Source organism: Bos mutus, chromosome 15 (assembly GCF_027580195.1).
Source record: "Bos mutus isolate GX-2022 chromosome 15, NWIPB_WYAK_1.1, whole genome shotgun sequence".
Taxonomy (NCBI): Eukaryota; Metazoa; Chordata; class Mammalia; order Artiodactyla; family Bovidae; genus Bos; species Bos mutus.
Window position 1 is genome coordinate 21,495,222 of NC_091631.1, and position 14,226 is coordinate 21,509,447.

At 42.3% G+C, this 14,226-nt stretch overlaps 1 protein-coding gene across 1 annotated transcript; it reads left to right on the forward strand.

The window, feature by feature from the left end:
- Positions 1–309: 309 nt before the first annotated feature.
- On the forward strand, positions 310–7,615 carry KCNA4 (potassium voltage-gated channel subfamily A member 4). Its single transcript, XM_070383157.1, has 2 exons — positions 310–536; positions 3,643–7,615. Exon 2 carries the CDS (start codon positions 4,404–4,406, stop codon positions 6,384–6,386), a length of 1,983 nt encoding a protein of 660 aa, XP_070239258.1. The 5' UTR covers positions 310–536; positions 3,643–4,403; the 3' UTR covers positions 6,387–7,615.
- Positions 7,616–14,226: the final 6,611 nt, after the last annotated feature.

Below are 14,226 nucleotides of genomic sequence, written 5' to 3' on the forward strand. Positions count from 1 at the left end.
CCCCGCCGCGCCTGGAGGCGCCCCTGGCGACCGCGGTGAACGCCCCACCCTCGGACGGCCCTGGCCCCGCCCCCGGCCGGCGCGCGCTCCCGGCCAGGGGAGGCGTGTGCTGCTTCTGCAGCCAGCGAGAGAGCGAGAGGGATGGATATTGGAGGAGGAATTCGGGCTTAACAAGTGATCGCTGCTGTCTAGGATTTTTTTTTTTTTTTTTCTGGGGAACCTTGACTTCTTTTCCCCGTCGAGCCCTTCTGTGCTGAACTCCAGAGGAAGCAGGAGTCTTGGGGTCTTCCCTGGGGCAGCCCTGATCCTTACCCCCCGGCTCCAGCAGCTAGGACTCTGTGACCCCCATCCCCCCGCCCCCGACCAGGCAGTAGAACTTGTTCCGTGGATATTTGGGAGCTCCCACCTGCCACACCGGAGCGATTCCTTCCACCCCCAAGATCCTTCTTCCCCTCCTCCAGCTGTTGCAGCTTGAGGGGGAAAAAAAGCCAACCGGGGATTTTCTTTATTTTTATTTTGCACCCCGCCTGGGAATGGTAAGTATGACACCTCTCTTACCTTTCCTCTCCTCTCCTCTTTGGCTATTAAGAAACAGTGGACATTTGAGGGATAAATAATATCGAGAATGTGACAGAAGGGCATGAATGGAAGACGGTTAAAAATAAAACAGGAGGTGGGAGAAGGGAGGTGCAGATGCTGCGCGGCGCTCCGGGGGGCCAACAGTTGTTATTTTCCCAACCCCGGGGATGGGGTGCGTGCGCCCTGGTTAATGTGCCCGAGCGGGAACCTAGGTCTGGAGGCGAGGGCGCGATTAAAGATGTCGTTTCCCAACGAGGTGGGGTTTAGATTTAGCATCGTTTTGTCTCATCTCAGACTCACCGGTTCTATTTCTTTGAGAACAGCTGGTGATGGGGTTTGAATTGTTGCTTCTCCCAACATTTGGGGTTGAGTGCATTTTCTGAGCATTTGAGCAATACATAGAGACTGTATAAATGGCGTGCGTTGAAGTATGTATTTCTCACGGTACTGGCCCTTGGAATTCTCTCAATCTCTTTCTCCTTTTCTCTCTCTGATAAGGTTCAGGTACCACCCTACAGTTGCAGGAATTAGAACTGAGTGAGGAAAACAGCCTTGTTATTGGGGGTGGGGTGGGAGGAGGAGGGGCGCGATGCTTGACTCTTGTTTGGGGGCGCAGGGATTGGGGAATAGGTAGTCAGCAAAATTCTATTAGTTCGTGGTGTTAAAGAGGAAAGGATATTCCCCTGCAAGATCTCTTCATAAAGTCTCCTGCAAGGTCTCCCCCATAAAGTCTCCTGAGAGTCAGCTTCAGTAGATTCTCCTAACATGAATACCTTGAGTGGAGAAGGAAGAAAGATTTTAAACTAGTCTGATTTGCTGGTTGGAAGGATTTTTTCCTCTTTTTTCTTTTTCTTTCTTTTTTCTCCCCACTCTCTCCCTTTTTATAGACTCTTCCTCCTCTTCTTCTAAGATGAGAATAGTGAGGTAACTGGTAACAAATTAGAAGGAAGATAATTTGCTCTGTGTACAGTGGGGGAGGGAGTTAGGTAAACAAAAATTAACAAACCCAGGTAAAGAAGTAAGTAAATAAGAAACTATTTGGTGCAAGTCTAGCTCTCCTGCAGAGTTGACCGTGAATTAGAAGACCCTCTAACTCATGACCTTCCCGGAGTCTGTTTGTTTGGCGGAAGAGGGGGTGTGCGTAGTATAAGAATTCACAGGCACTTTGGTTACACTGGGGCTGTATTTAACTAGTATATTATAACTGCTTTGAGGGGGTTGGGGAAGAAACAGGAAACTCTCAGGCTGTTTGGCTTATGGAAGTCTTTAAAGGATGTTGGCCTGACCCTCCACAGAGAAGATAGATATTTGGAGACCTTGTGAGAGTGAACATTTCAGAGTAGAAAATGATCTTGGGAGTCAGGCAAAGGAGGATACCATTCCAGAAAGCTTCAGAGGTGTATTTTCTGGGTTCTGTGTCCCAGTCAATCTCACCTCTTGTCCTGGGAGAATGTGATTGATCCGGAAGGGATGTGTGATCCGGAAGACCTTTGCTACTTCCCCGACTGTCACTTGATAAAACCTGGGTGTGTTTAGTCTTCTGGGCCTACAGGATTCAGCAGCAGGTGGTCAAGAGGTGGGTCCTGTTAATGGCGCCAGGAAGCCATTTCTCTTATGCTCCCCAAGAGCTTCCAGTAACTGAGGTTGGTAGCTGCCCGGAATCCTGGCTGTTATCCTCCCCAATTCTCTGGGTCACTCTGCATTCTTGGAAGTCTTGTTGGACTCAGGGAAGGGAAGACTCAAGAGGAGACAAGGAAGCGAGATTAGGACAGGAATATTTACAGGTTCTGGCAGAGGAGATGAGTTAGTTGGACCTACGGAGAACAAACTAAGGAAGAATGAAGGTCAGGAATACCAGGTGTCGGGGGAACAGAAGAGGGCTGCAGGGAAGATGTAATCAGAAAGTGGCAGATTGGAAATAAAGGGAAAGAGGGAGGGAGGGAAAAGAGAGGGGGATTTGGGCCATGGAAACTATGGTTAAATTATAGGGAAGAAAGTATCATAGGCTGAAAACAAAGTGCACACAAACTGGGATTTGAAACATAAGAAGACAGTCCTTGAGCAAAGTGTAGGAGGAAGCATCAAGGTGAACATGGGGGAACTGCAAGGAGAGTAGATGATTATTAGAGAAGTGGAAACTGGGATTAGCTCCTAGGCTGTGGGTGGTAGGGAGTGTTCTGGAGTCTGGGGAACAGAAAAACAACAACAGGGACGTGCTTCAGGGAGTCAGGGAATGCCAACTCAATACAGACCACTTGCGAGCCTCAAAATGTCCGGAATGACTTCACGTTCTGTTCTTCCCCTGCTTAGACAGTGGTATAAGGACATATGCATTTGGGGGTGGGGAGATTGACCATTAAGTATTATTATGTTATTAATAACTGCAAGCCTTTATTGATATTCCTCATGTACAAGGCACTGTGGTGTTCTGTCAACATCAATTATCTCATTTAATCCTTACACAAGTGGGATGGGAGAGGTTGTATTATTATCTGCACTTTGTAGATGAGGTGACTGATGCTTGTTCGAGTGGTGGAACCTGGATTAAAGAAAACTGGTTTTTCCAACTCCTCTAATCCTGAATCAAGTCAGAGGGGTGGAAGGCCACTGAATTCAGAAATACTTACTGAGTGGAAATTTGAAAAAAATGCCTTGAGATCAGTGAATGATGGAAGCAGCTGTAAAGTGACAACACTGTTTATTGTGGAATGAAGAGGGTGACAGTGAGAATTAAGACCTAGCATTAGTGAAAAGGTGGACTGAAAGAAGAACCATATGGGTCGAGAGTGGAGAGAGGAAAAATAATTAAGTTACGATGAAAGTAGACAGTGCTGAAATGATAGCCAAAGAAAAAGGATAGAAGGATATTTAGTGAGAAGGAGATTTAACAACCTGCCCCATTACTACTCCTTGGAAATTTATAGTCACTTTGGTGCTTTATATAATGGCTTGCTTGCTTGAGGAGAAGAGAAAGAAGTGTGTGTAAAGGAAATACTCAGTTTGCTCTTTATTATTTGATTCTTTTTATTTTTCTCCCATGCTTGTTTCCCTTCCTTTTTCCAGGTGAAGTGGCTTCTTCTGCATGATTTTAGATGAAGGATGCTCTGCATTTCCTTGATTTCTATGGAGACCTCAGAGCTGGGCTTGCCCCCCACTGACACCTCATCTTGCATCTACTCTACCTCCCAAGGTCTTTGCCTCTACAGCTAGCTCAACATTGCCCCTAGGTCCAGGAAGCCTGTGATGAACTTAAGGGGAGAGCCGGGAGAATCATCCTGCTAGGCTTTGAGTGGCAATGCCTGGACATACTTCAAATCACATGTTAACATGGGTCAGGCTGTCACTAGAAGGCAAGTGTTAAGACTTAAAGGCTTATTTGCATTTTATTTAAATTTCATGGACTGAGCTTTGGACAATTTCCATGGCAGAAAAAATATATTCCATTCTCTAGGCACAACTGCCGGCGGTCGGCTACTTGCTGTCGTTGAAACTTTCAGCATCAAGACCAATGACATCCTAGTTGTATTTCCAGATTTGAACATCCACCCCAAAACAGGTGTTTGGGAGACCCCGACATTTTCTGACTTTTACTTGAAAGTGCCAGGCCATCTCTCTGGAGAGCAACGTTGAATCCCTGAGAAGAGAGAGCATGGGGCGTGCTGATTTAAAAACAGAAAATGCAAAGTTGGACTGAAAATATCCTTCATCTTCCAAGCAATCTGCTTAAGGGTTCCAAACTTACCTTAATTTGGTGAGAAAAGAATCTGCCCTATTTTTCTTTCTTCTTCTCCAACTGGAACCAGCCATTTCCCCAAACCGCCACCATGGAGGTTGCAATGGTGAGTGCTGAGAGCTCAGGGTGCAACAGTCACATGCCTTATGGTTACGCGGCTCAGGCCCGGGCGCGGGAGCGCGAGAGGCTGGCTCACTCGAGGGCGGCTGCGGCTGCCGCGGTGGCCGCGGCCACTGCTGCGGTGGAAGGCGGTGGGGGCTCTGGAGGGGGTGCCCACCACCACCACCCATCGCGCGGGGCCTGCACCTCCCACGACCCCCAGAGCGGCCGGGGAAGTCGGAGGAGGCGGCGACCGCACCCGGAGAAGAAGAAAGTCCACCACCGGCAGAGCAGCTTCCCTCACTGCTCCGACCTGATGCCCAGTGGCTCGGAGGAGAAGATCCTGCGGGATCTGAGTGAGGAGGACGAAGAGGAGGACGACGAGGAGGACGAGGAAGAGGAGGGAAGGTTTTATTACAGCGAGGAGGACCATGGGGAGGAGTGTTCCTACACCGACCTGCTGGCGCAGGACGATGCGGGCGGCGGTGGCGGCGGCAGCGGCGGCGGCGGCTACAGCTCTGTCCGCTACAGCGACTGCTGTGAACGCGTGGTGATCAATGTCTCGGGTCTGCGCTTCGAGACCCAGATGAAAACCCTGGCCCAGTTTCCCGAGACTTTGCTGGGGGACCCTGAGAAGAGGACTCAGTATTTCGACCCTCTGCGCAACGAGTATTTTTTCGACAGGAACAGGCCTAGCTTTGATGCCATCTTATATTATTACCAGTCAGGGGGCCGCCTGAAGAGGCCAGTCAACGTCCCCTTTGATATCTTCACTGAGGAGGTGAAGTTCTACCAGCTGGGGGAGGAGGCCCTGCTCAAGTTTCGGGAGGATGAGGGCTTTGTGAGAGAGGAGGAGGACAGGGCCTTGCCGGAGAACGAATTTAAGAAGCAGATCTGGCTGCTCTTTGAGTATCCGGAGAGCTCCAGTCCAGCGAGGGGCATAGCCATTGTCTCCGTCCTGGTTATCCTCATCTCCATCGTCATCTTCTGCTTGGAAACCTTGCCGGAGTTTCGGGACGACAGGGATCTCATCATGGCCCTGAGCACGGGCGGGCACGGTGGGTTGTTGAACGACACGTCGGCTCCCCACCCGGAGAACTCAGGGCACACGATCTTCAACGACCCCTTCTTCATCGTGGAGACAGTGTGCATCGTGTGGTTTTCTTTCGAGTTTGTGGTTCGCTGCTTTGCTTGTCCCAGCCAAGCCCTCTTCTTCAAAAACATCATGAACATCATTGACATCGTCTCCATTTTGCCTTACTTCATCACGCTGGGCACGGATCTGGCCCAGCAGCAGGGGGGTGGCAACGGGCAGCAGCAGCAGGCCATGTCCTTTGCCATTCTCAGGATCATCCGTCTGGTCCGAGTATTCCGGATCTTCAAGCTCTCCAGACACTCCAAAGGCCTGCAGATCCTGGGCCACACGCTCCGAGCCAGCATGCGCGAACTAGGCCTCCTGATCTTCTTCCTCTTCATCGGGGTCATCCTCTTCTCCAGCGCTGTGTATTTCGCGGAGGCAGATGAGCCGACCACCCACTTCCAAAGCATCCCCGATGCATTTTGGTGGGCTGTGGTGACCATGACAACCGTGGGCTATGGGGACATGAAGCCCATCACGGTGGGGGGCAAGATTGTAGGGTCTCTGTGTGCCATTGCAGGTGTCTTAACCATCGCTCTGCCCGTGCCAGTGATTGTCTCTAACTTTAACTATTTCTACCACAGAGAGACTGAAAATGAGGAACAGACACAGCTCACACAGAATGCAGTCAGTTGCCCATACCTCCCTTCTAATTTGCTGAAGAAATTTCGGAGCTCTACTTCTTCTTCCCTGGGGGACAAGTCAGAGTATCTAGAGATGGAAGAAGGAGTTAAGGAATCTCTCTGTGCAAAGGAGAAGTGTCAGGGAAAGGGGGATGACAGTGAGACAGATAAAAACAACTGTTCTAATGCGAAGGCTGTGGAGACCGACGTGTGAATCTCGCTCTCCACCCGACGCTGCCCGCTCCCCCAATCCCAGCATCTCCAAATATATTTATGCATAGAGAGTGCAGTTATGAAAATGATATATGCAAATGAATCCAATGCATACAGTAGTACACCATTTAATGGTTATACATGGCATAATTGTTACTAAACTTGTATTACATATCAAATAAATGATACATCTTGGAGAGAAGGGAGGCTTAAGTAGGAGCAAATCTATCTTTATATTTTTATTAGAATGCAAGAATTTTGCACATTAACTGGAAGAGATGTTAAAAGTAAACACAGTTCCCTGGAGAGAGTGTGTGTGTGTGTGTGTGTGTGTGTGTGTGTGTGTGCTGTGCGCGCGCATATGTGTGTATGTACAAGTAAATTGTCAACGTTGTTAGTAATCGTGCAGTGATGGGAAAAGTTGGCATTTTGAAGTATTTACTATGTAAGAACTAATGAATTTGAGCAGTTGTTTATTCAGTGCTTTAATAGCATTTCATGTCTTTGGATTCCATAGCTGTTGTTTTTTAAAAATTGTAAGAAATATTATGTAGAAAAAAGAAAGTGAATTATTTAATAGAATATAGGTCACAATTTTATCTTGGATTTAATTAAAGTTTATTTTTAACTGGAAATTAACTTTTAAAAAGGCTGCAGGGGCCTTTAGAAATTGATTATATTTTATTATTAATTTTGGGAAGATGTGACATCAAATGTCTAACAATAATGGAAGAAATGAAATCAGAGAAACTGTAACAAACTTTGTTCACAGATAACAGGACTGGAATTTTCTTTACTTTTTTTTTTTCCTTTGCACTACTTTATATGCTGGAGATTGAGAAAGACTTCATACTGTGAATGTTTACAAATGTAACAGTTCAATGACAATCATTGGAAGAATGATTTCTTAGTCTTATTTTATTGTTCTCTTATTTTCTTTGTGTAAGACAAATGGCCACACAGATAGCAGCACATGATTCCCTTCTTTTTTAAAATCTCAATAATTGATCTGCAAAGGGACTATGAAGTCAAATTTAGCAAATGAATCTTTTGAAATTGGTCTGTTAACAATGATGCTTCTGAAACCATACTATTTTATATATTCTTCTGCCTTTAAAGCCAGAATAATTTAACCAAAGTTAATGCATGCACTGAAAGAATTCTTGAAGAAATAAGATGCCCAGCAGCTACAGTGATTATGGCTTAAGAGCTTTCTATTAAATGTGCAACATAAATGCTAGATTTACTAAGTTTATTTATTTGTGCAGCGACTTAAGGGCAGAATGTGGGGATTCACCTCAGAATTCAGCATTCTATTTGCTCAGATTGATAGAACTGGTGTCAAAACATTGGGTTTCCACATCACCATCATTATCATTTTTATGAAAGGAATTTATGACACTTAAAACTGAATTTAACTCACGACAAGGTGCTCTAGAATGTGAGGTAACAGCTAGTGATGTGACTTATATTGTTAAGTTATCAAGAGATGTAGGTTAGCAAACTCAGAATGCATGAGGCCTTATTCTCCAATATTTTAACTTCTGTTCTTTATAAAATGGTTGTTCTGAGGTCTGGGGGGAAAATGCTATGGAAGGTATCTCAGCACATAATGAACTCTGACAACTGTGACTTTAAAAAAAAAAAAAAAAAGAGCTAGAGTAGCTTTTCTCAAGACTTATAACCCCAGGTCATCATTTGATAATAACATAAATCTTATCTCTCTTTTAATGATACTTAAAATTCAAAGTAAATTCAATGTTGGATTTAAAACCCAAGTTTTATCCCCTTCTCCACCACTATAGAGGTACACCTTTCAAGAACACCTTTTGGAGAATGAAGAACAGCGGCGGTGGGGGAGTATGGGGGTCAGTTGAATGTGCAGACCAAAAATCTCTAGTGGACAACAGAGTTACAGAGCAAGGAAATGCCATCTTGTAACAAGACTTCCAAGGTGGCATTTTAATATATTTTGGATTTAGAGCAAAAAATGTAGCAAACATTAGACTAGGGTAACACTGTTCAGGTTGGTCACCGTTCATTTGGGAAGGTTTCTCTGTTCATCTCTGCCCCTCCAGTTTCCTCTTACTGAAAAAGAGGACACGTGGTGCATTTGTTATGTCACAGAGTTTTTACAGAAGGCAAATGAGAACATGTGAAAACTCTGAAATGCAGAGTTCCGTATAAATGCCTGATGTTACGTCTGCAGTGCTTCATGCTCCTCTGGGAGAAAAAGAGGTTTAGAACCCTTGAGTTACATGGTTTATTAGGATATTGTAAAAATCATGGATAGTTTCTTTAATTTTGAGCTCCTTATAAGCAGATGGTTTGCAGACACAAGATAGCCTGTCATTGAATGATTACTTCAGTTTCTTCTCTTGGGGGAGGATCCCAGGCATGTTGTGGTATAAAAAATTGGCTCTGTGGACAAGATACCATGTATCTTTTGCTGTACCCAACAAGGTCAGATTATATCTTAAAATAGTTTAAATGTAACTGTGGCATTGGTTGTTTATTGACCATGCTATAATAGCAATAGCAATGATTTGGCTGTTGAGAAAATGTATTTTGTTGGTTCTACAGCATCTCCTTTTTAAATCTGAAAAGTTACATTAAATTGTATTGATATGTAATGGAGTTGGTAATTCTGAGAATCCAGAATTTAGGAAATTCTGTAATATAGTCATTTAGGGACCCTAAGCGTTGTTTCTTTATCTTAAATGGTTTTCTTAAGGGTCACGAAGTGACAGCAGGGGCTTCCAAACCAAATATTTCTAGGTTATCACTAAATGTTTGTTTGTGCTTTTCTTCCTGCAAGACACATTTATTTTAGGATGTCAGGATCTTGATTCCACACTAGGAAGGAAGCATTTAAGCCTTCAAGACTTGTATAGGAACACTTTGGTGTGGAACAGTTCCCTTATAGAGAATGTGTGAAGGTAGAGTCCTCAGTGCAGCTGAGTTTTTTCTTTTCAAATCACAGCTAGACAAAGTTCTTTAGTACCATTTGTGAATGTTTTATACTAAAATATGCTTCTAGGGGTTATTTGTAACTGATTTAGCAAACGGTATTTTCTTCAAGGCCACCATACACATTTGATTGTAACATAAAAGAAAGGTGACCCCATTTAGAGATTTGAATTCTTGGGATCTGGGATCCTTTTGTTGCTTTTTAGATGATAATAAATGTTACCAAAAGTACAATGTTTGAGGGTTATCCTAATCAGAGTCTTTTCAAGGGTAGATGCATTGTTCTCTTTTGCAAATCCTTGTGAAGGAAACAGTTATGCATAACAGTTATGGGAGAAACAGGGGATTTAAATACTCCTTTGATTTTCTGTGAAAAGGGAGCCTGTGGGTTCCTGAGGTGTGTGACAGCTGGTTTAGGGGTCCAGAGTCAACTTGTTGACTGTGGGCACATCATTTCTAGTCCCTGATTCTCAGGTTTTTGTTTTTAAATGTACAGTCAGGTGACTAGGCTACATGTCAAGCTAATTTAGTGTTTTCTTCAATTCCACAGAATGTTGGTGCTGGAAGGAATTAAATGATAATGTAGCCCAATCAAATGATAATGTATCCCTCAACTCATATCAGCCTTGGTTTTATAGTTAAGTAGTAAGAACAAAACAGTTTTTAAATCTCCCTGTTAGGTTAAATGCAGAACCAGGAGTTTCAAATTTAGCTTTAGAGTGTGAACTAAACCAAATAAATTGGGTTTATGTTGAAGCTATTTATTCCAGCAACTTCTAAAGCAAAGAGATTCACTTATTAAAAAATAACTCCTCAGTCTCCAGTTGAATACACATGGTGAAAGTTGGTAAGTAAACATTTTGATTTCTTGCTTTGTTACAGTACAGTCTTGTCAGTAAACAGTGTGCCAACCTGTGCTGGGGAACTCATTTTATGCTTAGACACATGTAGTGTTTCACAAGTGCTGCTGCTTTCCTTGTCAAATTTGTTTTAAACAGGATCGCCGAAGCTCTGAAAATCTTCATTAAGCATGTGTTGAAATAGAATTCAATATATGGAATAAGAAATATCTAAGGAAAATACTCTGAGTTACATACATACATATATACTTTTTTCCCCATTTTTTTGGAAGTCAACATTAACCAGTGAAAAATTATTTTTAATTGCATCGGAATCATAAACATTAGCACCTCCATGTCGCAAGAGAATCAGGCAGGGTTGTTGATTTTCAGATTGTGATACATCTTCAGCACTAACATTGCAGCTATTCCTTGGTAAAGTAGGAAATAAATACACCTCGGTTCAGTTTACATTTTTAAGTGAACGTGTGATATTCTTATGCACACGATGCAGAGTGTAACATCCCTCTCTTATTATTATTTTTTTTTTTATTGATACAGTTTAGAATGATTACGGGTTGTCATTCAGTGACAAAGGGGCCTGTTCCAGGAAATCTTCCTGACCCAAAAGCCATTTTGAATTCTGCAAGGGACATTTGGTGTGAACAAAAGGTACCTCTTGGTTTTCCTGCCTGAAAAGAAGCTTGACTCAAAACACAGAGTTCCTCAGGCCAATGTTTTCACCACTACAGGTTAGAAGACAATCCTATTTTCTAGGATGGAGATCAAAAAGATCTGTTTGAAAGAAGGTTGATGGAGTGGTTTGTGTTTAAGATTGAAGGGACCAGACCTGTTTATTCAGTAAGTGGGAATATGTACTTTTGAAATGTGAATTAAGATTAGGACTGTGAGATGAGTGTTATTTCTGACTTAGTTTTCTGTTTCCATAGCATCCCTAATTTCTCATTAGTGTCTTCCCAAAGTATGCTAATACATATTAGACCATATGACTCAACTGGAGGTTCAGAAAATATGGTTACTTTATGGTAAATAAATTAATCCAGAGTATGAGTTAAGTGATTTGAAAAACAGCACATACTGAATGAGCTGCAGCTCTGAGTGAGACCCTAGCACATCCCCTTTCAGGCCTGTAGGTAATACTATGTGGAATTGGTGTATAAGGCAAGTGATGTGCTAAATAAGAAGTTAAAATCCTATGGATGGAGGAGCCTGGTAGGCTGCATGGGGACGCTGAGGGTTGGACATAACTGAGCGACTTCCCTTTCACTTTTCACTTTCATGCATTAGAGAAGGAAGTGGCAACCCACTCCAGTGTTCTTGCCTGGAGAATCCCAGGGACAGGGGAGCCTGGTGGGCTGCCGTCTATGGGGTTGCACAGAATCGGACATGACTGAGGCGACTTAGCAGCAGCAGCAGCAGGAAAGAATAGTTCCACATTCTTTTGTCATGGTGTTGCTGATCTGCAATTCAGTTTTTAATCCATTTGCTATCATTGGTATCTGTGAAGGAGAATTTGTATCTTGAGTACTAGGAACTAAGTGATAGTTGACCCACAGATATTCAACTTTTGCTTCCTGACCTGCAAATTATCTATTGTACAGATTTTCCATAGCCAGTTTCTCATTTGAGGCTGGCTTTACTCAAACTCAGAACCATTGTCTCCCATTAAACAGCCAGTCTAGAAATACAATATCATAAAAAGAAAGCAATGCAGTACAAAGAATCAAAAAAATATACAGAAATCAGAAAGCCAAGAAAACCCTATCTGGGAAGCCAAGTCTATTGTTCAGATCAATGTATCACATAGGTTAGAGTGAAGTATGGAGGATTTAGGGGTATCTTTTGTCATGGCTTCTCACCAGTAGCAGAGATAACTAAGTGGTGACTGTCATGGTGGATGACATAAAGCAGAGATAAGTCACTGGAAGAATATACATTGTGAACATTTTCTGTGAAGACAGTGGAAATCCCAACATACTTTTGTTGTTCCGTCACTAAGTCATGTCCGACTCTTTGCGACCTTATGGACTGCAGCCCGCCAGGCTTCTCTGCCCCTCACTACTCCCAAAGTTTGCCCAACTTCATGTCTACTGAATTGGTGATACTATCCAACCATCTCACCCTTTGCTGCCCTCTTCTCCTTTTGCCTTCAGTCTTTCTCAGCATCAGGGTCTTTTCCAATGAGTCAGCTGTTTGCATCAGGTGGCCAAAGTATTGGAGCTTCTTTAACAACTTACTTTAACAATGATCTTAACAGGAATTTGTAGGAATAATTAATAAACATGGAAAATATGCTGTCTTTTTCCAGTTTTTGGTATTATGTGGAAATGCACTTGGATTGTTTTTGATGATTCTGTAGACCAGAGACATATGTTTAAAGCCAAAGAGCATGAAGGCATTTTTATCCACAGTAAGCTACTTGCTGTCGAGGAGTTAATCAGTCACCTCTTAAATCAGTCAAAGTACTTAAATAAATATCCCCTGTGGATATCACCTAAAGTTGTGTCAATGCTGAGCCAAAGAATTATGTTTGTTTTAGCATAATTAGATTTATATATTCATATGTTTATATATATCATATGTGTCATTTTCTGCCTTTATTCTGGCAAAGATATATAAGCAAATGAACGGTCTGAGGCACTAAAAAAAACTTGTTAAAGTGAAATGACAATATGTAAATATCATGTGTTTGGGGAAATGGTAACACTTAAGGGTAGAAGAGTCTTCATACTCTACATTGGATTTTTATGCTATACAGCCACTGTGGTATTAGGGTTAAGCTCTGAGCCATTCCACTGGGTAAGAAGATGTGGAGTTCATTGTCAAGCAAGGTGTTTATATTTTATGGAACATTGTAAAATGTCTATTTTACTCTTCATGGACATTGTATAAAGGATGTATATAAACTGGACTATATGGAAACTGGACTATACGGCTCCGCAGATCTACTCTGTGCTCTCTAGAAGTAGATTGACTTGAACTTGCATTTTTGTTGTACCTGTTGTTTGTCCTTAATTCTCGTAGATTCAGTTATAGGATTAAAAGTGTCAGGTTATTTTTTGTTTTTGCTTTGGTGAATGTTCTAGTATCTTTCAGCCTCTGAGGGCACTCACATACAAAACTGGAAAGTGGAAAGTTCTGTATCTTTCAGAGACCAGGCCTGTATTCTCTGAACTCTCTCAGTGATAGAGGCCACGTTTGTTAACATGGACGATGCATGCAATTCTGTTTATAAACTTAATTCACTCATACCTGAATAGACTGGTGATTCTCCTCCCTGGAGAGCACTAGCGGTGTTGATGGCACCTGAGCGAGTCTTTTTTTCTCCTTCAATTGGTAGGGATCATGAGCCAAATGAGGCTTTCATTTGCTATCAGGCAGGGTAGGAAATAATTAATGAAGCTCCTCCTGGACTGAAATCTATCGAAAGGTGATGGAATCTCTAGGGATGTAGTAAGATTTTATATTTATGTGTGTTTTTTTTGTTTTTCTTGCAATTTCTTGTCAGTGTCTTATTGGCATTACTATTGGAAGATAGATTTTAGTTTTTGGGTAGTTTACCTTATATTAACAGGACTTTGATAAGAAAATAGAGACTGTGAGTTCTACATTATCTTATTAGCTTCAAGAGTATCTCTGATTAAATACTTTTAGAAATTAATTTGAGATTTGGAGATTGCAGTATCTATCTAGAGCCATTTATTTGGAGGGAGAGTTATCCCATAAATAATGATTCATTTATTCAGATTTTGTGAGAGGATAATGTTTTTCTTCTCTTTATTGTGTCTTTTCCACATTTTATTTAAATTTATGATTATATTTAAATTGGTGGATATAAATGTTTATCTTCCAGCAGACCAGGTGAAATAGTTGGTTATGAATGACTAGAGAATGACAAGAATGTTTGATGATCTGTTTTGCAGCTTTGGCTGTTAAATGATCTAGAAACTGATTTCAGTATATTTGAAACATGACATAGGGAAATACATATATAAAATAATACCATCTAGA